We start from the raw sequence: 25,103 nt of genomic DNA, 5'->3' as shown, positions 1-25,103 counted from the left end.
TGTTAAGTTCTTCACTGGAAAAGTTTTTTAAATTGCAGATTAACAATATTACTAACTACAGTGATCTCTCACTTATACGCGACCAAACGGGACAACGAAGTTTTCGCGCACAAGTAAAAATCGCGTATAAGTGGAAAACCCAAAAATTTGCTTAAATGCAATAAGTTAACATCAGTTATAGTAATACTAATAGTATACTACTAATACTAATGAATAAATTCGCACATAACTTCCATTTATACATTGTGATTTAATAAAAAAGCCAAATTTGAAGTTGTACATTTTGTCATTTTTTATGCACTGTACAGTACGTAAGTGATTTCCCCAAAACCTAAAAAAATGTCGCGTGATCAGTGCTATAGTCTACGAGGATGCAAAAGATTTTCGATAGGCTATGTCAACGCGTACCGCTTGAGCACGATTTTTATTGACGTCAACCTTTTTGTATGTAACCTGTTCTCCCCTCTCGAAGTCAATCACAAGACTGATTCCACCCCCTATTGCACACTTGTGCAAAAAAAAAAAAAAAAAAAAAAAAAAAAACGCGTTTTTTTGAAGAATCCGAACAATGGAATAACGTCGTGTGAATGTATTTCAAGAGAAAGAACAAGAAGGGTACAAATCCTCCGATAAGCCAAGCGTGAATTAGGCGATTTAACTAAAATTGAAAAAAATTTATCGCGCATAAGTGAAAAGTGCATTTTAAGTTTCGCGTATAAATGAACACGAGTTAACATTGTTTTCCTATATCGCTGGCCGGGCCCGTGAGAAAAACGCGCATAAGTGAAAAACGCGTATGACAGAGGTCGCGTATAAGCAAGAGATCACTGTACTATTAACTGTAAAAATTTTATCTTTTAAACAAAATCTAAAAAAAAAAATTTTTTTTTGTCCTTTTTTTTATTTTGGTAATCATAAAACTCGCAATCTTTCTTTTAAAGCATTTTATTCCAGAGTATTCAAACAGCATGAAAATGGAACTTTGAAGACACTAAAACAACGATTTAAAATGACAAAAAATCAATAAATTTATGACTCATATTTTGGGGTAAAAGGGAGCTTTTTCTCAGTGTGAATAAATGAGCTTATATGGATAACAAAACATCCATCAAATGGGGCAATAGTCCTTCTTAGTAATAAGTAATAATCAAATTTTTTAGCGATGCTTTTCTTGGAAGGGGTTTTGATCCATAATCATAATATCATTTCTTTTCACCGAAAATCGGTGTCGGAAATTTTGTTACCACTTGCGTTGATTAATGCACTCGTAGACAGGCCCGTCATTTCGGAAATCTTTGTGGTGCAATTGACCTCCTGGCTTTGGGAAATTAATGTATCTCCATGTAAGTGGGCGTGATTCTTGCTGTTTTTTTAATGATTGACATTGAACATATACCCTCGCCCCCCCCCCCTCCGGAATAATTCGAAATGACGGGCCTGCTCGTGGCAAATGGATCATTTTTTTCTTTCCTATGGGGGTGCCTATTTAGCCTTTTTGCAGACCTATTGCGATCCCCCAGTAAGGCATTTAGTCTTTCATGTGCCACCCATTGAGGCGCGGATGTCAATGGCACAGTTAATTGTGACGCCCAGTTTCTAACCAGATGGAGGCATCTGAGTTTTCTTCGATGTGAAACTGCACTTGGAATTAATTTTGCCGAGGTCATTTATTCTGGCACTGTTCAAGATTTTGCTCAATCACGTGATAACCACGTAACTTAAGAAGATCATTGGTCGTAAAATGCCAAACTTTGTATTATTTAACTTTATTAAGTGGTCAACTTGTTTAACTTTGAGCTAAAACTTTCATTTCAGCTTTGAGTTTGAATGAACTCGTGGCACAATGCTGCATCTTCTTCCTCGCTGGATATGACACCACCGCTTCCACTTTGTCTTTCACCAGCTACATGCTGGCCCTACATGAAGACATTCAAAAGAGGCTGATTGATGAAATAGATGAAGCCGTTAAAGCTGCGAATGTAAGTTTGCGTACACAATAATCTTGACATAACGGGCTTGAAATTTTTAGCAAGTACATAATTTCCCTAAATTATGGTTAAAAGTATTTACTTTCTACGAAAATGCTATTTTTAAGCAAATAATTTTTTCTGTATCTTTTCCCCATTCAACGCGGAAGAAACTAAAAAAATGAATTTCATGTCCATCTGGTATTTTCTAACATGCATCATGCCTCAATTGGGTCTTGCTCCTTATACCCATCAAAGTTATTTCATTATACATGGTGTCTGAAAAGTCCTTGACACATTAAAAAAAATCATAGAAAATCAATAAATTGTCTTATGGATTTGAAGTTTGCCCCATAATAATTTACAAGTTCAAGAGTTTTTTTTATGGCATCATAAAAAAAATGTGATGATAAATATTTAGTTATAAATATTTAATAATAAATACTACTGCCGTTTAGATATTTTTCATAGTTCTTTTTTTTTTTTCTGCTCTTCATACATTGCTATGTTTAGCAATGTATGAAGAGCACTTTCAACAACTTCAAAAATAGCTTACAAACAGTAACTTCAGAATTATTGAATGCTTAACTATGCACAGCAATGTCAACCTTTTTTGTGTGTAAAATACTAAGTACGAAACGTTTTTCGTTACCCGGAGAGTATAGCACTAGATCTTTTATTATTATATTTTTTTTAATGATGTCATTTAAAAAAAAAAAAAAACCCTCTTGAATTTGTAAAGTATTATGGGCCAAACTGTATATTCATACGACAATTTATTGCTTTTCTATGATTTTTTTAAATGTGCCAAGGATTTTTCGGACACCATGTATATCTGCTGAACTTATTGTTTGTAGTATTCCTATTGAGAATTTTGAATTTTTTTACCGCAATTGTTGCATTATAATACAACATCTTCTTTCTAATAGGGTTGCATTAGAGGCACAACTTTTTGCAGGCCTAGTGCGATTCTCGATACAGCATCCATTCTTTCATGTCGCGTTACTATCGGCGGATGCCACGAAAATTTTTCCACTAGAGGGGGACACGAGCACTCTCTTTAATGCGAAAGTGCACTAGAAGTTAAATTTTGCCAAGAGCACTCCAAGCCAAACGAGTACTCGGGGGATCTTTTACATTCCAATAATCATGCGACATAGACGCAGTCGATTTGTTGCATCTCGAAAATCCACCGACTGGAGCCAGGTTTCAGTCTGCGCCTTTAGTCGTAAGAGACTAAAGCCAAATCCCTAAACCTCTCATTATAATACAGCATGTTATGCATAAACATCATAATGTATTGTGCAATCTCAGTAAAAACTATTAATGATGTAAGGACAAAAGTTCGCAGTAGATATTCACGTTTGTGCAAATATATTTCTAGGGTGAACTAACGTATGAAGGTGTTCAGAACTTGAAGTATTTAGATAATGTCATTTCCGAATCCATGAGATTGTTTCCTCCAGCTGTGAGGTAAGTTCTTTTTTGTTTTGAAGACTAGATTGTTATTTTGATTAAAAAAGCATTTTTGCATTTCAAATAAAGCAGTTTTTGCTATTCCAACGTTGGTTTGTTAATTAGTTTCAACACAGAGGTAAATTTATTTTCTTTTTTTTGAAAAGATTGCCTGTAGTTGTGAATGATTGTATTTTAAATGAAACATTTCACTTTCTATGTTACTTAAATTTTAAGGACAGTACAGAACTCATCGAAATTTTCACTCCTTTTTTATGATTTTCATTCATGAATTATCGAGAAATTTTCATTCCTCTCTTTTTCAATTTTCATGGCTCACTAATCGAAGTTTTCATTCCTCTTTTTTATGATTTTCATTACTAAATAATGTCACAAACTATCATCTTCGCACATTTGTTCAGTTTATTTCCTCCGAGTTTGTGTCACAACTGGAGAAGGTATAAAATTTTCATCAAAAGTTCAATATTTACTATGCATTTTGTTTTAATTTACGATTATTGATTATTAACATGCTGGTTGTTCTTACATGCAGGCTGGAAAGGTTGGCAGATCAAGATTACCGAGTCGAAGAGGCTGGATTTACCATTTCCAAGGACACGATCATCACCATTCCTACTTATGCCATTCACAGGGATGAAGCTTATTTTCCTGATCCAGAAAAATTCGATCCAGACAGGTATCTATTTCTAAAGTGGTTTCTTATGACAGAAGGATTTACAGGTTTGGGACCCTTCGCAATGCATTTTTGAAGGTAAAGCCTGTAAAGTTGACCCATTTTAAAGTTTTCCTGCATTATTGTTTTATTTTTTATGTTATTAATTTTACTTCTTTATTTCTTTTCATTTATTTATTTATTCCCTTACTTTGCAGAATTTTATAACTTTACTTTTAGATAGCATTTAAAAACAGCATTTTCCACTATCACAGCACGATAATTCCGACATAAAAAAGGTAAAATTTCATTATTTCATTCTAGGTTCAATGCTGAAATAAAAGCAAAGCGTGATCAATACACTTTTCTGCCCTTTGGTGCTGGTCCCCGAAATTGCATTGGCATGCGGTTTGCTTTGATGGAAGTGAAAGTTTGCTTGGCTCATATCTTAACCAAATTTAGATTCAAGAGAGGGCCAGAAACTAAGGTATTATATTTAGCCATTGATATCACTTAACGAAATTTCAAAAAATGGTATTCGTTTGAAATTTAACGTTTTGAATTCAAACTATGTTTTTCGCAATCACGAATCGCAATAGGACCCTACTCGTTCTATTTCTTGTTTCTGCTAATGTAATGGAAAGAAAAGGGAGAAAAAATTCGCTTCTTGTCATGTTATGAATGGTAATTTTCTAGATTAGGTGAAACTAGGCATATTCATTTAAAAAGGAATGGTAATTAGGATGCGGTAATAAAGATGTCATGGTTATTATGGCCAATTTACACTTACTATAATGATTATATTTACAGCCTATACCGTTATGGTACTTTAATTTCTTATCAATTTTCAATAGTGGAATTAGTTACCTGGAAATTGTGTATTTAGATGAAGTTTTGCGATTAAGTTCTTGGTATTTTTCCTGAAAAACATAGTTGTGCGCAAAAAACAACGCTTTTTAATGTAAAATCTGCTTGGGTTAAGCCATGAATGAACTAGACGATTTGTAACCATGACGACGAAAATTAATCTCTAAATAAATATTAAAAACAACGAGCTAGAATTATTATCGACGTCATACTAGTCAGAAAAATCAGACCAACTCAACTTCGGTCAAGTGAGGATACTAAGCAATTCGTTGATTCTCAAAATCATTGAATCAGACAACATTAGGCTAAGCATTTTTCTGATTTTCTTTTTTTGCTCAATTTCAATCCCCGAATTATGAAGCTAACAGAGAGTCTACCGTCCGCGGAACACAACTGCTATTGTTTGACTCACTAATTTCTAATTCAAGTAGGCAGAACATCAAGTAGGTTTTGCTTGTTAAGTGCAATGTTAATATAAAATTTAAAATCAGTTTTCAGTTTTTGAAAAAACTTAGGGTGAAATCGTGTATTTCATATGGCTGCTTAAACTTTTGAATGCAAGACATTATTTCTCTCTTTCTCTCTTTTAAATTATGCTTTTTTTTAGTCTTGCTCTGTCTTGGGAGAATCGGTTGGTGAGACACGTTTTTTAATAGATGCCATAAACAAAATGAATAACATCAATTTTAAAGTTTATTGTTAGTTAAGTAAACAAGTTAATTTCAAGACTGAACCCAAGCAAACATGGAACTGTGGATAATGGACTTTTGAAACTTAACAAAATTATAAAAATAATCGGAGACTTTCCCCCGTTCAAACTATCAGTTCAGATGCATTTTTGAAAGTTTTTTTTCTCCATATATTTGTTTTTATTTATTAATTTATTTTTCGGGGGAATATGAAAAGTTTATAGACTATTTAAAAACAAAAACAAACAAAAAAAGTAAAACTGGTTTTTGACAGTTAACATTATTCCTTATTTTATACAAGTTTTCTTAAAAGTTCATTAAACATAAACAAAAATTTACAATTTTAGCGAATTTATATTATTTTAGGTACCGCTGGATTACTACATCGGTAATGGCCTTCTTCAGCCTAAAGAAGTGATGTTGTATTTAGAAAAACGACAAACTTAACAACTGGATGGAATAGGTTCATGAACCACCATTCCTCTAAACGCTGTGATGAGCATCATGCCTTTCAAATGTTGTACAATGGACTGACACAAATATTCTAATTTTGAATGTCTAAATTATTAACGGTCTCTTTCAATTTTCAACCCATCTATTTGGTGTTCATTTTTCATCTTACTGTATTTGTGTGATTATTGTAATATATTTGTTCATATTTTTTTATTTTGTTAATAAACTCCTATTGATTTAACTTCTAAAGCTAGAGTTTAAATTATTTTAGATGAGCATTTTCGTCTTTTGTCTTTTATTTTGCATTTCAAAAGCGACAATCTTGTTACAAGTACAATAGTCCTTTATATTCCTTGAAAGCTGGGAAATTATCTCTTATAAATATGTTTTGCAAGTAAGAATTACAGCTCGAAGAGCCATATTAAAAATATATATATATATATATATATATATATATATATATATATATGAAATAAAGTCATTGAACGTTTCCTTTTGATGTTTTTAAGAATGATGACAATAAAAGAGAAAAAAATTGCTGTGTGTACTCATGCATGCTTATAAGATGTAATGCTTCTAAAAATTTATGTTTTAAAAACAAGAAGTTTCGTCAAGAACAAAACGAGCCTACTTTCCCGTATATCAACACATACTTTCTAGTATCCTTATACATATAATAGCCAATTCAATGATAGAGGAATGCTCCTGACGTCACCAGCGATGAAACTCGCGCCATAGCATGATAATTAGATAATATTTTCTGGCAATGTTTGACATGCAGGGAAATGTTTTATCTTGACAAGGCTGAACAGGATCCCGTAACTTAACTGTTTTACTGATAAGCGTGTAATTTTAGGAGAGTGAAGAAACGAAAAAGTGGTCAACAATGAACGCTAGCTACTGGAGTTTAGGGTTAATCTACTGGAGTTTGGGTTAAAATGTCAACTATCAAAATATCACCAAACAGGCAATTGCTTCGTTCGCATGTAGAAGCAATTTTCACCTGTCATACCTTGACGGGTGATTTTCTAGTCCATTCAATATTCTCTAAATTAGCTAAGACTGCAAAGAATGTCAAACATACCTTTCTAATGTTTTAAGCTGATTTCTGAAAACAAAATGTGCCTCGCTCATCTGATGAAAGAGATACATAAAAAATAAACAAACGAACAAAAAAAAAATTAGTAGCTCCTTTGAACAACGCAACAAAAATATTTTTTTCCCATAAAAAATAATAATAAAAAAAGAAACTCGCTTAAAAAAAAAATCGTTTGTATGCTCTTTCTTCCAGGTAAAATAAAGTGCCTCGGATTTTCTTTTCTCCCGTTGCCGAATAATAATGAAAAAAATAAGTATACTTTAGAAAATAAATAAAAAGCATTAAAATGTCTTTTTTCGGAAGATAAACAGAGAAAACCATAGCATGTGTTAATAATGGCAAACTATTAATGTATATTTTAAAAACTTTTAAAAAATAATAAAATAAAATTAATATTACTGTGAACTGAAATTTAATGTATTTCGTAATTTAGTTTGCTATTAACTCATTCATTATCCTATTAAAATGAGCAGAAATAGCGTTTTTGAAGAGTGAAGTTCAATCTTGCGGTGTTGCGAAATGAAATATAAAATATTTTCGATAGAAGTTTTGACAATACTTAAACACGGACTTCTGCGAACATCTCACCAAATACCATCAATATTACAAAAATGACACTGGATTTGGTGAGTCCTTTTTTTTCTGTGCTCCTACCAACTGGCATGACAACGCTTATGTTTCACTACTTTCAAGTTATGCTGAAGTTTTACCTTCATTAAACTTTCAAAGGAACTGCAACTCAAAAAAAAAAAAAAAAAAAACACACACATACACACACATAAACAAAAAAAGAAAGAAAGAAAGAAAAGAAAAATAGGAATAAAAAATTACGCAAATGGGCACTTGACTTTATTCCCAATGAACACCTTCGGAGAAGACTGAAAGTAGAACTAAAAAGCACGCATTTATTCGGACAAGTAATTTCAACCTTGTTTTAAGAGGAATAGAGGAAATAAGCTAGACTATGTCTGATAACATTAATGTAATTCAGCAAAAACTTCCCTAGCTAATGCATAAACTTTGTCACAACGATACAGCATGCAATCTCCTTAAGTTAAGCAGCAGTCATTGCTGTATAGCATACTATACTCAGAATGTTTTCTCCATTGAGAAAGAGGTTCCTAGTAACCCCGAAACACTTCTGTCATAAGTTCACTAATTTGTACTCGATTAATGTAAATTTACTTTTTTTTTTTTTCAAAAATGTAATTCTCTTTCTTTTTTAAGCCACACTATATCAAATTAGTATGTTCTGGCCATCTCACGAAATTTTCTTCTATATCTTTCTTATAATTCTGATCCCTCCCCACGCTTGACGAGGAAGCAATATTCCCAACAAAAACAAAATTACGAAATGGCTCCATACCCCCCCTTCCCCCAGCACGTCCCTCCTCCTGGGTGGTTACGTGTGTATAGCTGTGTGTGTGTGTAGGTTTACGTGTGTGCACGTAGGCATGTGTATGTGTGTAAAGGCACGCGCGCGTAGGCGAGTGTGTATGAGCATGCGTGTGTAGGACATGGACGCCACCACCCAGCAGAAGTGGATTCCGGGGGACTGCTCAGGACCAGAGGAGCCGCGCCGCGCCACCACCGGTGGACAGTGGTGCTGCAGAGGCCCCTGGTCCAAGCTGGAAAGTAACCACAGCATCAAGGACTGTCAAATGAGAACAATGAGCAATCGTGATTGCTCAAAAAAAAAAAAAAAAAAAAAAATATATATATATATATATATATATATATATATATATATATATGTGTGTGTGTGTGTGTGTGTATGTGTGTGTGTGTGTATCTAATTTGAATTCTGACACTTTGAATTCGAATTATGTTTTTCGCAATCACAAGTTGCGACAGGACCCTACTCATTGGAAGCTATTGTTTCTAGAAACGGCTCATGTCCTCCCAAGCCTGCCCATCCTCCTGGGCGGTTACGTGTGAATGTATGTAAGGACTTGTTTGTGTGTAGACGTGTGTGTATGTCGGAGTGTGTGTATGCAGGACATGGACGCCACACCCTAGGAGGAGGGGATTCCGGTGGACAGTGCTGCTAGTGGAGGCTAAAACCAGAGGAGCAGCTCCGTCCTCCGGTGGACGGCGGTGCTGCAGAGGCCCCTGGTCCATTCTGAAAAAGGAACCGGATATCAAGGACGGTCAAATAAAAGCAATAAGCAATCGTGATTGCTCAAAAAAAATCAGCACCTCTTGGAGCGATTGGAGTCAAAATTGAACCTGTTTACATATGGATTCCCATTTATATCAAATTTCATTCAGAACGTAGCATTACTTCTTGAGATATGGCACTCAAAATGGAAAAAAAAGAACGTTCGATTGCGCCACCCCCCTTTTCAGCCGTTGACACCAAAATAAAATCAGCTCTTATACCCTCTAAGAGCTACTTATCGATAAATTTTTACTTGATTCCGTTTATTATTTCTTGAGATACAGCAGTCACAATTGACAACAAAAAAATTCTATAGCTCAACCCCCGTTTGAGCTATTGACACGAAAATTGATTCAGCACCTGTTCCTGTTAGGGGAAATATATGGACCAAATTTTGTTTGATTCCGCCAGTTACTACCTGAGGAATAGCAAGCACGCATAACTTAAAAAAACGTCCCATTGCTCCACCCCCCTTGGAGGAATTCGCGCCAAAAAACACTGGGCACAAGTTCACATAGGAGCACATATGTGGTCCAAATTTCGTTCGATTTCATACGGTAGTTTTTACTGTAGAGGACCGAAAAAAAAAATGGTCACACATACGTGACACACACACATACACAGAGACAGACAGACATTTTTCAAAAATGGTCGAAATGGACTCAACACACCTCAAAACGTTCAAATCCATCGAAATTCAAAAATGTGCAAGAATCCAATACTTTCCTCTATATATAAGATATAGAAAAAAGTTCAAATAAGGTGCAATAGAATGGGATGTGCATCACTTGCCCAACACGAGATAATCATTCAAGTTGTGTTTGCAATGACGAAAGGTTGGTTTCTTTGCATTAACTCACTGATGGCGGAAAAACAACTTTTACAGAATTCACTTGGACCTGTGGTTCCTCGCCCTTTCCCCCTTGCGAACCCCTTCCAAAATCCGAAAGAAATTACGGAACTCCTCTTATGCAACGGGCGAAAAAGGAAAAAAATTCGAAAACATTTTTTACCTATGCTGCACAATTCTTCATAACTAGTGGTACCCGCACGGCTTTGCCCGTAATAGAAAATTAAAAGATCTTTTGGTTCGCCTGTGTATTTACAAATAATGTAAGCTGAATTTTCTCGTAAATTGGCTTGTGCCGATGTTACGTTTCCACGTTATGATAATTTCGTAATTTACTCGTCCATCTTACGATAATTTTGTTCTTAAAATTGGAATAGAAAAAGAATCACATCGAATTTTTGAAATATCGCTTCGAGTTGCACACTCCCATGCTACAAACTAACTTTGTGCCAAATTTCATGAAAATCGGCCGAACGATCTAGGCGCTATGCGCGTCACAGAGATCCTGACAGACAGAGATCCGGACAGAGATCCTGACAGACAGAGGAACTTTCAGCTTTATTATTAGTAAAGACAAGAAACGAAAACATGATTGCAAAACACTTAAGTATAAACATTGATACAAACTAAAATGATAGTTTCAAAAAACGAAAGGAACATTAATTCAAGAAACTGATTCTTAGTTTTACATACATAATCTTTGAAGAACTTTTGACGATGTACAATCCATAGGTATAATATTCCTCTATCAACAACTCTCTATTTCAAATTAAATTATATTAATATTATTTTATTTGCTACCTTTCCCTTTCTTTGCCACTTTCCATTAATAGAATTATCGTTATCTTGCGAAAACAGGAAGAAAGTGAAACATAAGATAAACAAAATTTGAGTAATTCTTCAAAACTTTCAAGAAACGTTAATAGCAATTAATTTCATTGCAAACTTTTTTATGCGGAAAATAGATGAATTTATTTTTAGTAAATTTTATTCTGTGGTGTTTGTTTAGAAGCTAAAAATGAAATCCGAGAAAATACAATCTTAGCATTTTCATTGTTCTTTTACATACGTTGAAATAACATCCATATTAAAAGAAAACTGCAACTGCGGAAAGACATTCATTTAAATGAAGAATAAATAACCAGATGGCACAAGAATGTCAAAATGGAGTTCCTACAAAATTTATTCAAGTTGTTACGAGTCTGCTTTTATTTCAGATGTTCTTGTCAAACGATTCAAAAAGAAACTGCAATTATGTACCTCAGGGTCAGACTGGGATCAGTGGCGGAAAAAAGGAAAGGGTTATGACTCCCCCCCCCCCAAAAAAAAAAAAAACCGTCGACAATACTATCGGGCCACACTGTGTTTAATCACTGCATGAATAAAAAGCAAACATTTTCAGTTGTTTTTTCAATTTATTAATTATTTTTGGAAGTAAATTTTTGAAATTTCTTCTGTGATTTCGTGTTTTTTACTGACACCTCATCATTAAAAAAAAAAAAAAAATTCGTTCCCAAAACCGTAGGTTCATTCTGGGGGGGGGGGTTCATTTTTTAACATGACCCCCCAAAATGGTAGTCTGTTTCTCCCCCTGACTAGCTGTAGTTCAAAAATGGTGATTTTCGGGATATTTCTGCATTGTGTGCAGAATCCAATTCCGCATTGGAATATATGAACGCACATCATTAAAAAAAAAAAAAAAAAAAAAAAAAAAAAAAAACCTTAATATTATTTCCCAGACTTAAAAGAGCGCTCGTCCCAAAATTCTTTTGCACCAGTCAATCGTTTTTATGCCCTCCTGCAAAGTAGTGGTAATGTGACTGACGTTAGTCTGGCTTTGATTCACAGAATTGTATTTACAAATAACGTTCATTTAGTTGTTAGGTCGTCCGCCAATTCAGCAAAACTCATTCAGCACCATAAACACAAAAGGTGACCTACTTTCAAAATGCAAACAAAGGCCATGGCAAAATCAAAGAAGTGAATCTTCGAAACAGAACTAAACAGCAAGCAGGCTAAGGAGTCGTCCACCAATGAGGCAGTGAGAGGCAAAGGGATGTAAGTGAACTATTTAAAGTTTCGAGTTAATCGCGTTTAAAGTTCAGATCCTAGGTAGGCTTTCATTAAAATTTGTTTCTAATTCATGCTGTACAGCAACACCTACTAGGGATACTAGTACAATTATTTCTTGCCCCAAAGAGGAAGAGAGGTTCACCTACCATGTGTACTGGTTATCTCCAAATTTTTAATTTTGTCACTTACATCCCTTTGCTTCTCACTGCCTCAAATGATGTTACTCTTTGAAAGCGTTCGCGAATTTGTGGTTTTGTGAGAAAGGGGAAGGAAGGGGGCGGAAAGAAATTTAGCATCACACATTTTGGTTGAAATAAAAAGATTTTGTAACGATATGTTTACGCTTATGTAACAACGCAATGTAGCGTGTGATGACGGGAGGGTTGAGGTGAAGTGTGGCACTTTCTGACAAAAGTGGGGATGGAGCTTAAATGTATCGAAAAAAGGTGTGACATCATTTATGGACAGCCTCTAACTGAAAACTATCTCCTGAAGCTCGGAGAAGGTTTATTTATGCTCTCGACTGAGAAAACACTGGAAATATCTAAAAGTATTTTTTTTCCTTTATTCAAAAAAAAAAAGTCACCAAATGTCAATCATCTTGGCGACATTTAACGAAAACAAGAAGTGGAAATTTTTGGAAAAAAAAGGAACGGGGAGGATACTTTGCCAATGTATGGGGCAAAGTCAAAAATGAATCATTTTTCAAATGAAATATTTTCTATTTGGTTACAAAATATACTTTTCATCATATGAGGTAGAGAAAAGCAAAGGGGCAAAACGAAAAATTTGGAGATAACCAGCACAAATGGTAGGTAAAACTCCCCTCTCTGTCTTGGGGCAAGAGATAGTACCAGTAGCCCTATTCTGCCGTGCTAAGCACAGATGTGGTATCTGCAGTAGAGCTCAAAATGAGAAATTGATGATTAAAATTTTACAACTCGTTTCTTTAATTTATGACTTAATTAAATGCTCAACTTGCGGTAGTTGTTTCGTAAATAACTTATCTAAAAACCGTAAGAGAGTATTTTTGTAAAAATCTTAATTTAAAATTAATAAATGTAGTTACGACAAATTTTCTTTTCAAAACCTTTTCATATACTAAGCTATTTTCACCGTAAGTGACAATTACTATGCATTTTTAGGGGTATCTGCACAGATAGGACAAAAATAGCTTAGTAAAACGTGCTCAATGTATCATTAAATAATACTGAAAACATCTGCTTTCTTTAGACTTAGCTGTTTCGCTTTATTTTGTTAATACAAATCTAACAGAATCTACCTTCTAAAAAGATACCATTTTCAAAACTCCAGACAGTTAAAACTGTAATCCATAACAATTTTCGTTTTTTTATATTCAAAGAATGTTCTTTTTATAATGTTTTATTTTCTAGATTCATTTTTACCGCGCATGAAGATAATTTTGACAGCAGACGATACTTAATAAAAATATTACTCGCCGTAGAATGAAATGCGTTTTTTTTTTTTTTTTTTGTATGAAAGAATTAGATATGAATATTTTACATGCATTTCATTTTTAGAATTTGTATTTTAAATAAACATTTAAATCGAAAAAGCTTGAATATTTACTTTAACAATTATGCAAAGTTGTATTAGTTTTTATTATCAACCTGTATCAACTATTCAACGGTAAACTAATTTTAATATTCTGTGTTACAATAAACTGCTACATTATTAAATATGCTGCTTTACTAAGGTATAAAAGTCGTATGTACAAATTACTAAGGAAAAAAGTGGTAACTGCGCAGATACCACTTTAAAGGCTTAGTATTTGTCACTTACGTTCAAATTGCCTTTGCAAACTCCGCAAACTGTGCAGTTACGACTTTTTTCTTAAAGCTTTTTTTAATATTTCGCTTTCACAAATCGCCAAAAAAACTTGACATTTAGGTAAATTAAATCATTAACGACCACCTGGTGACAATAACTCAATTTTGATAAAATGTGCAGATTCCACATCTGTGCTTAGCACTGCAGTATTAGGTTCTGTGATACAGCATGATTTAGAAAAATTTGCAAGGAAAGCCTACCCAGGACGTAATCTTTAAACGCGTTTTACTCAAAACTTGAAAATGCCCACTTACATCCCTTTGCTTCTCACTTCCGCATATGAATGAATAAGTTAACGAACAAATGATTGAGTGAATAAATAAGGGAACAACAAATGAATAAATAAGTAAACTAATTAATTAATATATGAGAAAAAATGAGAGAATAAAATAGCGAATGCACAAGCAAAACAAGAAAATTAATGAATAAATATGGGAATTAATAACTGAAGGACTGTAAATGAGTTAATAAATGAATGAATGACTACTTAGGTGACTCAATAAATGAATGAATGCGTAAACATATCGCTTCACATCGCGTGCACCTGCTCAATCGTATTAAACATTCAAAATCAAAACATACCCGGCATTAATTAAATAAGCACTGCACTGGACACAGTAGATTCTAATTGATGTTTAAAATGTTAATTTCAAAAACTTTTATTATTTTGTGATAACAAAAATTACTTTTGAATAAAAACCAAAATTTTACAATATGTGTATCAAATTTTGGATTTTTTATTATTGTTTACCTTGATCTTTAAAGCCGTTTATTTTATGACAGGAATCAACTAGATGTGCAAGAACATAGTTAAATATTGCTGGATAGGTGGCGCTGCAAGCAGGAAATAATCTACCATTGCACTTTGCTCCACATTCAAGTACACGTCATATCAAAATTGTTAGTTCTTCTCCTCTTTTTGGACTTATACAAACGAAAAAGATCCACGCCAATAATTTAAAAAAAAAAAAAAAAAAAAAAAAACAATTTTAACAAAGCTAAATTTTCTAGGTTTTACCTTCAAAATAAATTTTGTGAGGTAATTATTTTGCAAATTAGCTTGTTTGAAAAAAAAAAGCTGATTGTTTAAAAACATTTAGCATTGGTACGCAATTTTGTGTTTCTAAATCATTAAATACAGGAAGCTAGAAAAGTTGCTGAAAATGTATCTACATATTTATTTAACTTTCTTTTTTTTCTGATTTATCCGTGTGAGTGCAATTCAAGACAACAAAATAGAAATCAATTTTCTTTTCTCTAATTTTAATAAATTGGAAAATTGGATTGAAAACTTCTGACACGATTAAAAATAGTTGGAGTTATCATCAGAATAACTGTAGCATGAAATTGATACAATCAAATCAAAACTATTGAGAATTGACATAATTTTATTTATGCTCCCTGATCACATAACAATGTTTTTATAATGTTGTATTTTTTAATCATTTTTAACAGTTAAGTGTGGTCTTACTTTCAGTTTTTTGGAAGACAAGACTCGAGAAGATGAAAGCTTATATATATATATATATATATATATATATATATATATATATATATATATATATATATCCATCAGACATGCAAGCATATTTGTTCTAAAAATAAAAATTTTAAATGAATAATTTATCTTAACCCAAAAGATAAAAATATTCAAATGGATTTTTACAATGCAAAACAGCATCACAGATAGCCACAACAGAAAAAGATAGACTTTGTCCTTGGGATAATATTGTGAAAGAGATAATGAAGATAATGCAGACAGAGACATGCTCAAAATAATGGGCAATGTCAAAGATTACACAACGTTCTGAAAAGCGGAAACTTTTCTTATTTAAACTTCAAGCCTTTTATCCGGCAAAGTATAGTGGAAACAACTCTTGATTAGAGCATTAGTTTGAACGTTCGAAATGGAAATAATTGATTACATAAATGCATTTAATGCTCTCGCGATTGTTATAGGAACTTTAATAGTTGCCTACTTTTACAAGTAAGACGTTTTCTTTATTTCTTTTCATTATTTAATCTTAATATTGTTAATAGCTGCAAAAGAAATGTGAATATTAGCATTGCAGTACTGTAAGTTTCAATGTTCAATTGAGCTGTTTTTGAAATTTTAAAAGGTTTTTTTCTGAAAAAACATGCTTAAAAACATGGGATTTAACCATTTTTTAAACAATTTGACAAAGTTTAATATTTTTAAACTATTGTTTTGATCGGAGCGCAGATTGAAATTCATTTTTTTCGCTTCTGCACATGACATCACAAGTGATGAAATGCCATTCACTGATGCCATTAGCACACAGCACAAAATATCATGTCCTGGCAACGCGGTGGACAGCAAAGGGTAAACATTTAGAGTGCCAATGGAGTAGCGTGCCAAAGTACATGACTTGTGACGTCATAATGACCACGCTTTATTTCCAAAATCGGACATTCAAAAAAATAAATAAATAAAATAAAATAAATAAAAAATAACTGTTGGAAAAATAAAAGTTTTTTTGTGACTCTTTTTTTTTTCTTTTTGTTTTGTCAATTTCAGTATCAATTTCAGTGACTAAAAGTAGTACTTTTGACTAAAGGAAACAGCTCTATTGTAAACAGATATCAGAACCGTAACCAGACTTTTGTTTCAGAGAGGGTTTTACCAAACATATTTCTCGTGAAATCTGAGTGATAAATTAAATTTGATTTCATTTATATATTCTATTGATTTTTGTTACAATAAGTTATTCAAATCAGATGAAGATGACGTATCTATTTAATGATGAAAAATAAAGTTACGTACGCTACATAACTGTCTTTTGTACTCTGCATTTTTAGAAGAATTTCTTTCTCAAAAGAAACAAAGCATGTACTTATACACGTGAATCGGAAGTAATACTTTGAAAGTCATATTTTTTGACAGTAATTAAAATATGCAAAATGTGAATAGTTCTCTTTTAAATTCAAAGAATTTCGATATTTTTGATAGCATCAGGTTTTTAAAATCCGAAAGAAAACGCTGTATTGTTTCGTAAGATATGGTATTCGCAATAACGGCAAAGAATAAAATAAATACTGCGGATATAGCACTGAATTTGTACTGTTTTTCAATAATGAAAATTTCACTTTTCAAATGAAATTGAAAAAAAAAATAAATAAATACAATTAATAATGCTTTCAGCAAAAAAAAAAAAAAAGATAAAAAGCATATTTTGAAATTAATTTGAAAGATTTTGGAATGGTTTTGAACGTTAGAAACCTTCCCCTTGAATGCGGCCCTGACAGATTTTGATTACTATATGTATAAATATGGAAGTTTTGCAAATAATTTGATTTTTCACAAAATTATTTTTTTCCTCAAAAGGTTTCTCTAAACTGCAAAAAAAAAAAAAAGGATCCTGTGAAAATTTCTGGATAGACCCCTGCTATTACCATAATAAGTATGGATTGTGGGGTAAAACTTATTAATTAGTTTAATGGGAAGTACAATGTAAAAGACAGAAATTTTAAGCAGTAAGTTGGGGAATGTAGATAAATAGAATAGAGCTGGGCAAAATTAAATAGTATATAAAGCATTTTCATTTTTGCAGCGCCACCTATCTTTTAATATTTTAGCTACAGGGTTTGTCCGGAAAGTAATGAGCCTCATTTAAAAAAAAATACTTTTAATGATCAGATTCTTACAAATACTTAAAAATCTTCAAAGTACGACCCTTCTGCGTCGATACACTTTTGCCAGCGCGATTTCCAGGAATTGAAGGCTCCCTGGAAGTCCTCGACCGATAAGCTCTTTAGAAGTGACGTCGTAGTAGACTGGATGGTTTCCACGGTGTCCCAATGTTTCCCCTTCAGCTCTCGTTTCAGTTTGGGAAACAAAAAAAAGACATGACTCATCTCCAGTGATGACGTTGTCCAAAAAATTAGGGTTGTCCCTACACATTTTTTCATCTCCTTGGAGACTTCCAAGCGATGCGTTTTTTGAGCATCGGTCAAAACTTTGGGCACAAGTTTTGCGCAAATCTTTCGCATGCCCAATTCTTCCGACACAATCTCATGGACAATTGTTTTCGGCAAGTTCAACGAGTCTGACAACAAACGAACACTCATTCGGCGGTCTGAGTTCAACAATTCGCGCACACAACTCACATTGTTGTCCGTTTTCGAGGTTGAAGGGCGTCCAGACCGGGCCTCGTCGGTGACATCCTCACGACCCTCTTTGAAAGCTTTGTGCCACTTTTTTGCCTGCGAATAGGACATGCAAGCCTCCCCGTAACCCTCCTGAAGCATATCGAAGGTTTCCTTGGCAGTTTTGTTCACTTTGACACAAAATTTTATCGCGTAGCGTTGTTCAATCGTTCTTTCCATTTTTAGTATGACAAGGGCGCGAAACAGAGGTCTCCTTAAAATGACGTCCTCACCGTTTCAGAGCTCGGAGGCGACTGAGGCATGGCTCGCTGGAAAGCTTAGGGTTCCCCCCACCACTTCCAAGCGGTGTACGGTCGCGTCACAATAAAATAAGGCTCATTACTTTCCGGACAAACCCTGTATGTTCTTAAACGTATAGTTGATTCCAGTCAAAAAATAAAGAAATAAATGGATAAATAAATAAACTGCTCTAAAGATCAAGGTGTATAGGGATACAAGTAGTTGTGTTTAGATTCGACACGACTGCCTTTGTGTTCATTTGTTTCGTTTTAATTTGAGTGTTTCACCATCATGTGCTTTGTGTGATTCTCCACAATTCTTGCTCATCTGGACATATGCTCAACACTTGAGAATTGGAAGTATAATACTGTAAAGAAGAGCTTGTTACCTAATAACCTGATTGTCTTAGTCCAGGCATTTGATAAATAAATATAATGCAAGTCATTTTCAAAGTTTGATACACGTGTTGTTATATTTTGAGATTTATCAGAAATAATTACTGTGATAATTATTAAAGTTATGAATTTTTGTAATCATCATTTTAAATATTAACTGAGCCCTACTGATCTCCAGTGCAGAACTTATTTAGCTGACACAAGACATTTTTTGATTTTGAATGTTCAATACAATGTTTCAAGTGCAATCGGGGCAAAGATAAACCGTTTATTTTGTTTACTTCTTTGTTTACTTTTTTGGTTACTAAAATTCATTTATTAAATCACTTAAGCATTCACTCATTTACAGCACTTCATGTAATGACTCACTTATTAATTAATTCATTCAACTATTTTCTTATTCATTCACTGTTTTACTCCCTCATTTTGAGTTTCAAATGCATTAAATATCTAAGTTATTTATTTAATCATTTATTGTTACGTTTTTTATTGATTTATTCATTTTTTTATTTATTAACTCATTTGATAAAAAATATGTTCAATATTTCATGAGAAAAATAATTTATTCTTCACTTTGTCTCATGTATGAAGCGCAGTGAAAATTTTACAATTTTTTTTTTCCGAAGGTACAAATTTACTGTCACAAATTAAAAATCGTTTTTCAATGCAAGTTTTAAGATAAATGCATTGTCTTTTCTTTATATACTGCAATGTTCAAAACAAATTTCCTTAACTATTTTCAACTTGTCCAGCATTCCTTACGAACACAGCGTAAATCACTCCCCTGATGAAGTCAATTACTTTAAAACGTTGTGGTCTGACTATTAATGTTATTTTTTTGAGTTTACCCGAGAAAAAAAAAAACCTTGATGCATTATTTGATGTACAGTTATGTAGTGTAAACGCCTAGAAAGAGACTCAAATTTGCCTTTGGAAGAAAGGCAGTACGCAATTTTTTTTTTTTTTTGCAAACCTACATTATTTAATTTGCAGAAAAATCCACAGTCAATTTAACTGCATTAATGTATAGATTTTAGAAACGTCTCAGCAGCATTATTTTCAAATTTTGTTGCATGAAAAAGTCTATATAATTTATTAGCAAGAACTATTCTCAGTTTTATCTGAATATTTGTGTTTGTTAATTGAAAAATATGTTTTAGAGTATTTACCAAAAAGCCAAGTTATTGGAAAGAAAAAGGAATACCTGAAGTTGAACCCGCGCCTTTCTTTGGAACAGTTTTAAAAAACACTAAGAAGGTTAGATGAATTTTTAAAAATATAGTTTGTGTATAATTTTTGCTTTTAAAAGTATTAATTAGAATTTCTCTATAAAACACTAACTGAAATTGTGCCATCAATTTTCATTGCAATTTGTACTGAAATGTTTAATATGTTTACTAATGACAAAAGTGTTTGTCTTTCTGATACAAGCTCAAGAAATTTGTAGTAAATATGCAAAATATAATCATCCCTTTAAAATCATTAAAAAAATACTAATACTTTTGAAGCTTTAAATTGAGAGAGGTCACAATTTATATGTGCCATACAGGACCTTAACCAGAGACTTTCGGGAAGGGTTTTACCAACACATTTCTCATCATATCTATATGATCTAGAAAATTCGATTTTATTCGTATATTATATTGGTTTTTGTTGCAATAGGTAATTTAAATGAGGGGGTTCCACTTTAATGACACTAATACAAGGACGGATCCAGAAAATATTCAAGGAGGGGGCGGCTGACTTCAGATACTTACTCTTTTACAAAATTCCCAAGCTTCTGTCCCCAAAAAGCACGAAAGATAATTTAAAATTATTATAAAAACTTATTTATTATTATTATTATTATTTAATTATTACTTTTTTTTTTTTTTTGAACTTCCCTTTCTAAAAAATTCCGGAGGAGTGTACTGAACCCTATCCCTCACCTTAAAAAATCATCAAGAGGGTCCTATGATTGTTTTTTTTTTTTTCTGTTTTTTTTTTTTTTTTTTTTTTTGTCTTCAATTTAAAAAACTTTCCTCGTAAAATATCATCTAAAAGATCGAATAAAACCGAGTTTTTGGAACTTCGAAAAACTTCTTGTACAAAATAATTCCAATCCCTACCACTTAAAGTGTTAAGAGATGTACTACAATTGCGTTTCTACGACTACAACTTCAAAGGAGAGCCCTCGTTTTTGTTATTTTATTGAAGATCGTCGAAAATTACGTTTTTGGGACTTTAGTATCGGAAATATGCCGAGGGAAAGTTCTAGCATCTCAGCTCAAGGAGGGGGAGAATTGGCCCCCTCGTGATGCGTGTACTCATGTACGCGCATTCGAAGTTGTACTTCTTACATTCATATTTTTCACACTTAAAAAATTTGTAAAATATGGAGTTTGGCACTTTTGAATTTAAAAAATTTTGATGTTTTTGTTAGCGTTAGGCATTCAAAATCTGAATGGTATAGTACTGAGTTTGTACAAATCGTCAATAATAATAATTTCATTAAAAAAAAAAGGAAAAAAGAATGAAACAGTAATAATAAGTTTTAAAGCAAAAAAAAAAAAGGAAAGGCACATTTTGAAATCGTTTTAAAAAATTTCGAATTGAGTTTGAATCCCACTACCCAAGGAAAAAGAATGTATTTATTCCTATGAAAATGGTGTAAAATCAAATCTTTGAGTTTGTTCTACGTTATGTTGTAGTGAAATTTCGCATTAGAATTTCTTTCATTTTTAAAATACTTATTGAATTATTTATTTTTATTTTTTCATAACGTTTTAATTTCTTTTCAGCCACTCTTTGAAGTAGATTTTGAAAGATATAAGACTTTAGGATCAATACACGGGTGAGTCAATATGTATGCCTACGCTTCTCGAAAGAAAATTCCATTACAGTAAAAACATTAAAAGCAAAAATTACATTAACTGTTTTCTGCATCATGTTTTCATGAACCAAGTTCTTTAGCACAAATTCAACTTGAGCAGGGAGAAACTTTGGCTTTGGGTTGGAAAGCAGTATGAAACCAACATTCTTACCAAAAATGAACATGATTTATTCTACGACTAATTTTGACAATCTATAATTAACGTTTTCCATAGCCCAAACTTACGCCCTTACGTTGAGTAAACTTTTTATAGCCAAGAATTTCCCTATTTTTCCAGGTATCAACATTAAAAAAATAAGTGGCTTGAATAAATTAATTACACTTGAAATGCGTTGATTCACACTCAATCTATTTTCAGTTATTATGAAGGAACCACTCCATGTTTATCAGTTGGTAATCCGAAAGTCCTAAGAAATATGTTGGTGAAAGATTTCCATATATTCCCAGGCAGAAGAGTAAGTATATCAGTAATTTACATTGTGTGCTTCGTATATGATTTTCTTGTTATTTGCTTCTGTCTCAGTTAAATCGCTATTAACTTTGTTTAGAGCCCAGCTGATTGTCAAAAGTCCCAGCATTTCTTACTTGTTTTATTCCATTGTTTGATATTTTCTTACCATTCCTCGTACGTAGAGATTGCAATACCGGACCAAAAATTCAAAACCGGTATTAGGTATTTTTTGATACCGGAATAACCGTATTAATACCGGTATTAGAAATTTCTCAAAAAATAGTTGAAAACATATTGCTTCGTTGCCACATTTCAAAATTTTGTGCGAAAATTGTATGGAAACGTATACTGGACAAATATAAAATGAAGGAACAAATGTCATAATTAAAAATCAATAATAGTAAGAAACATAATGCATCTATTGCATTGTCTCTAGGCCTGAAACTCATTTTAGTGCACCATTTTCCTGCAGTTGAAAATACTTTTTTTGAATTCACGTAGGTGGGTGGTACGTTGGTACTGTTAACAATGCGCGATACACGTCCTCTAATTGCCTCCGAGAAGTCTTCCATCTTCAAATAATTAAATCTCTTGCGTGTTACTTTCGGATAAATCCTTTTGTGTGTATGTGTGTGTGTCCTATTTTAAAAAATATTATTATTCAATATATAGCTAGTTGTAATTCCTCTTACTTTTCTTATATTAACGTCATCTTCAACGATTTTCTCTTGATCAGTATAGGGTTATGCTTGCTTTTTATTAGGATTTTGTTTCGAAATTTACGATGAACTTAACTAGATTCGATCTTAAAAGTTTCTTTCATTCTTTTTTTTTTCTTTCAAAATTCTTTACGATTATCCTTATGTTAGTATCGGAAAATATGTTCCAGTTGATCATGTCTTTCCACTATACAAATTTTCAAGGCACTATATAATTTCTGAATATTATCTTGCCAAATATAAATCAAAATAGCGAGGCAGGACAAGAAACTAATACCGGTGACTACAAATTACCATTTGTTATACATACTAACAAAAAAAAGTTTTCGTCAAAATTCAATACATTTGATACAAATATTTAATATACCTATATCATAAAATGTTATCCTATTGATGGTTGGAATAAATTATTCATAACACAAATACATTCGAATTTACACTTGAAACTAACTTTCATAAAAGGGAAAGGGAGCGATCAGGGAAATGGAAGAAATAAAAACATGGTGCATATATGTACACGAAAAAGTCATTCATCTGACCCTCTAGTAATGAAAATATCATTTTGAAATCTTTCCACTACTTTTATCCAATGATATTCGTTTAGTTCGTGCTTTTGAAGCCAAATTTTTGCATCAATAGATTGATTTTGGTTCTGCATCATGGAAAAGGAAATGTAGGGTAGACCGGGGCACGCTTACGCAGTGCCCTTTTCTCAAAACGAATTATAACTAGCGAGCCAGCAGTCATAACAGATTGATGCTGCTCCCTAGCAAATAGTCTCACAAGTTTTTGAGCTCCAGTCGAGCTTCGGTTTAGCATGCGGAAAGGAAAATCTGTTTTTTTACCAAGCTGAGTAAATTTTGTGTTGAACGTTTTGAAGCTTATTGCGAACAAATAATACTTCGTTAAGAAAGAACAAATGCATAAAAATTTGCAGAATGTTATCCCCTCTCTCTCTTTTACTTGGCGACGGGGTAAGTTTACGCATTGACGTCGGAGCACCTTTACGCACGTTCTTATAAGCGGAGTGGAATCTGATCAAAAGAAAACGTCATCTATGGAAATTTTTAGATGCATGATACTCGTATTCTAAGTAGGTAGTTTAAACAATCTGTACAAGAAAAAGTCTTTGACAGAAATAGTTAGTTGTTAGATTGGTTTCTTTGTTTTGTTTAACTACTTATTGCAATTATTAACTATATGATGCTCCTGAATGCACAAAAAACACTTAAGGTCCAAAAATGATGTCACGCTTTGAGGGGGAGGAGGGTTCGTAAAATTGTGACAGTTTGTGACAAGGAGGAGGGAGGGGTAACGAAAAGCGTGACATCAAACATTTTTCACAAGAATATGTAAAGAATAGCGTGACATGTGACGGGGGGGGGGGTTGGAGAGGAGGTGGTATGGTGAAGTGTGACACTTGTCACAAAGGAGGGAGGGGGTCAAATGCTGAACAAAAGTATGACATCTTTGATGGACACTCTCTAATGACGTATTTTGTTACGCTGATTCAAAAAAAAAAACCCGTAATCAAATTGGCATTACAACATATTTAAAGATTTTTTTTGCATAAAATCCAACTCTTAAAACAGATTAGGAAAAATTTGTTTCATTGTAATTTTAGAATTTCTCTTAAAAAAATTAATAACTTGGATTTATTTTAATACAGAGTTTTGCTCTTTCTTCTAAAATGATAGCTCAAACGAGACCAGTTTTTTGTTGCACCCATTCCTCTTTTTTCGGGGGGTGGAGGGGTAAGGGGGGAGAGATTTGAATTGAAGTATATAGGCAAGTGGTGCATTTTTTATACTTTTTTTTGACGATAAATTGAATAAACTAAAAACAAATACAGGAAAGGAAAGAGGAGGTGTTGCCTTTGGATTGTCTTTTGTAATGATCCTTGTTCTTTCTGAACAATCACTTGGGGAAATTCTACTGATTACTTCTTGAAAGGAAAAAAAGTTGTTGTTTTTTTCAAGAAATATTTTTTAAATTATCTAACGAGCGGGTGTAAAGATGGTGTAATGGCTAAACGCGAAAAAAATATACAGAACTCTCTACTAAATCCATTGGGACTTTTCTGAAGTAACTTCTTGTGAGGGGTAACCTTATAAGCGGATG

At 32.9% G+C, this 25,103-nt stretch overlaps 1 protein-coding gene across 1 annotated transcript in view; it reads left to right on the top strand.

The window, feature by feature from the left end:
- Window positions 1-25,103, top strand: part of LOC129233267 (uncharacterized) — a 56,880-nt gene that overhangs the window by 15,477 nt on the left and 16,300 nt on the right. Inside the window, exons 10-18 of the mRNA XM_054867317.1 lie at window positions 1,816-1,979; window positions 3,352-3,440; window positions 3,976-4,119; window positions 4,420-4,582; window positions 6,018-6,073; window positions 16,036-16,125; window positions 20,101-20,197; window positions 21,721-21,773; window positions 22,171-22,267. Of these exons, the coding sequence (XP_054723292.1) occupies window positions 1,816-1,979; window positions 3,352-3,440; window positions 3,976-4,119; window positions 4,420-4,582; window positions 6,018-6,073; window positions 16,036-16,125; window positions 20,101-20,197; window positions 21,721-21,773; window positions 22,171-22,267 (953 nt within the window). The remainder of the gene's footprint in view (window positions 1-1,815; window positions 1,980-3,351; window positions 3,441-3,975; window positions 4,120-4,419; window positions 4,583-6,017; window positions 6,074-16,035; window positions 16,126-20,100; window positions 20,198-21,720; window positions 21,774-22,170; window positions 22,268-25,103) is intronic.

This window comes from Uloborus diversus, unplaced genomic scaffold (assembly GCF_026930045.1).
Source record: "Uloborus diversus isolate 005 unplaced genomic scaffold, Udiv.v.3.1 scaffold_303, whole genome shotgun sequence".
Lineage (NCBI taxonomy): Eukaryota > Metazoa > Arthropoda > Arachnida > Araneae > Uloboridae > Uloborus > Uloborus diversus.
The sequence above is the reverse complement of the archived record's forward strand: the minus strand, read 5'-3'. Positions and strand labels throughout refer to the sequence as shown.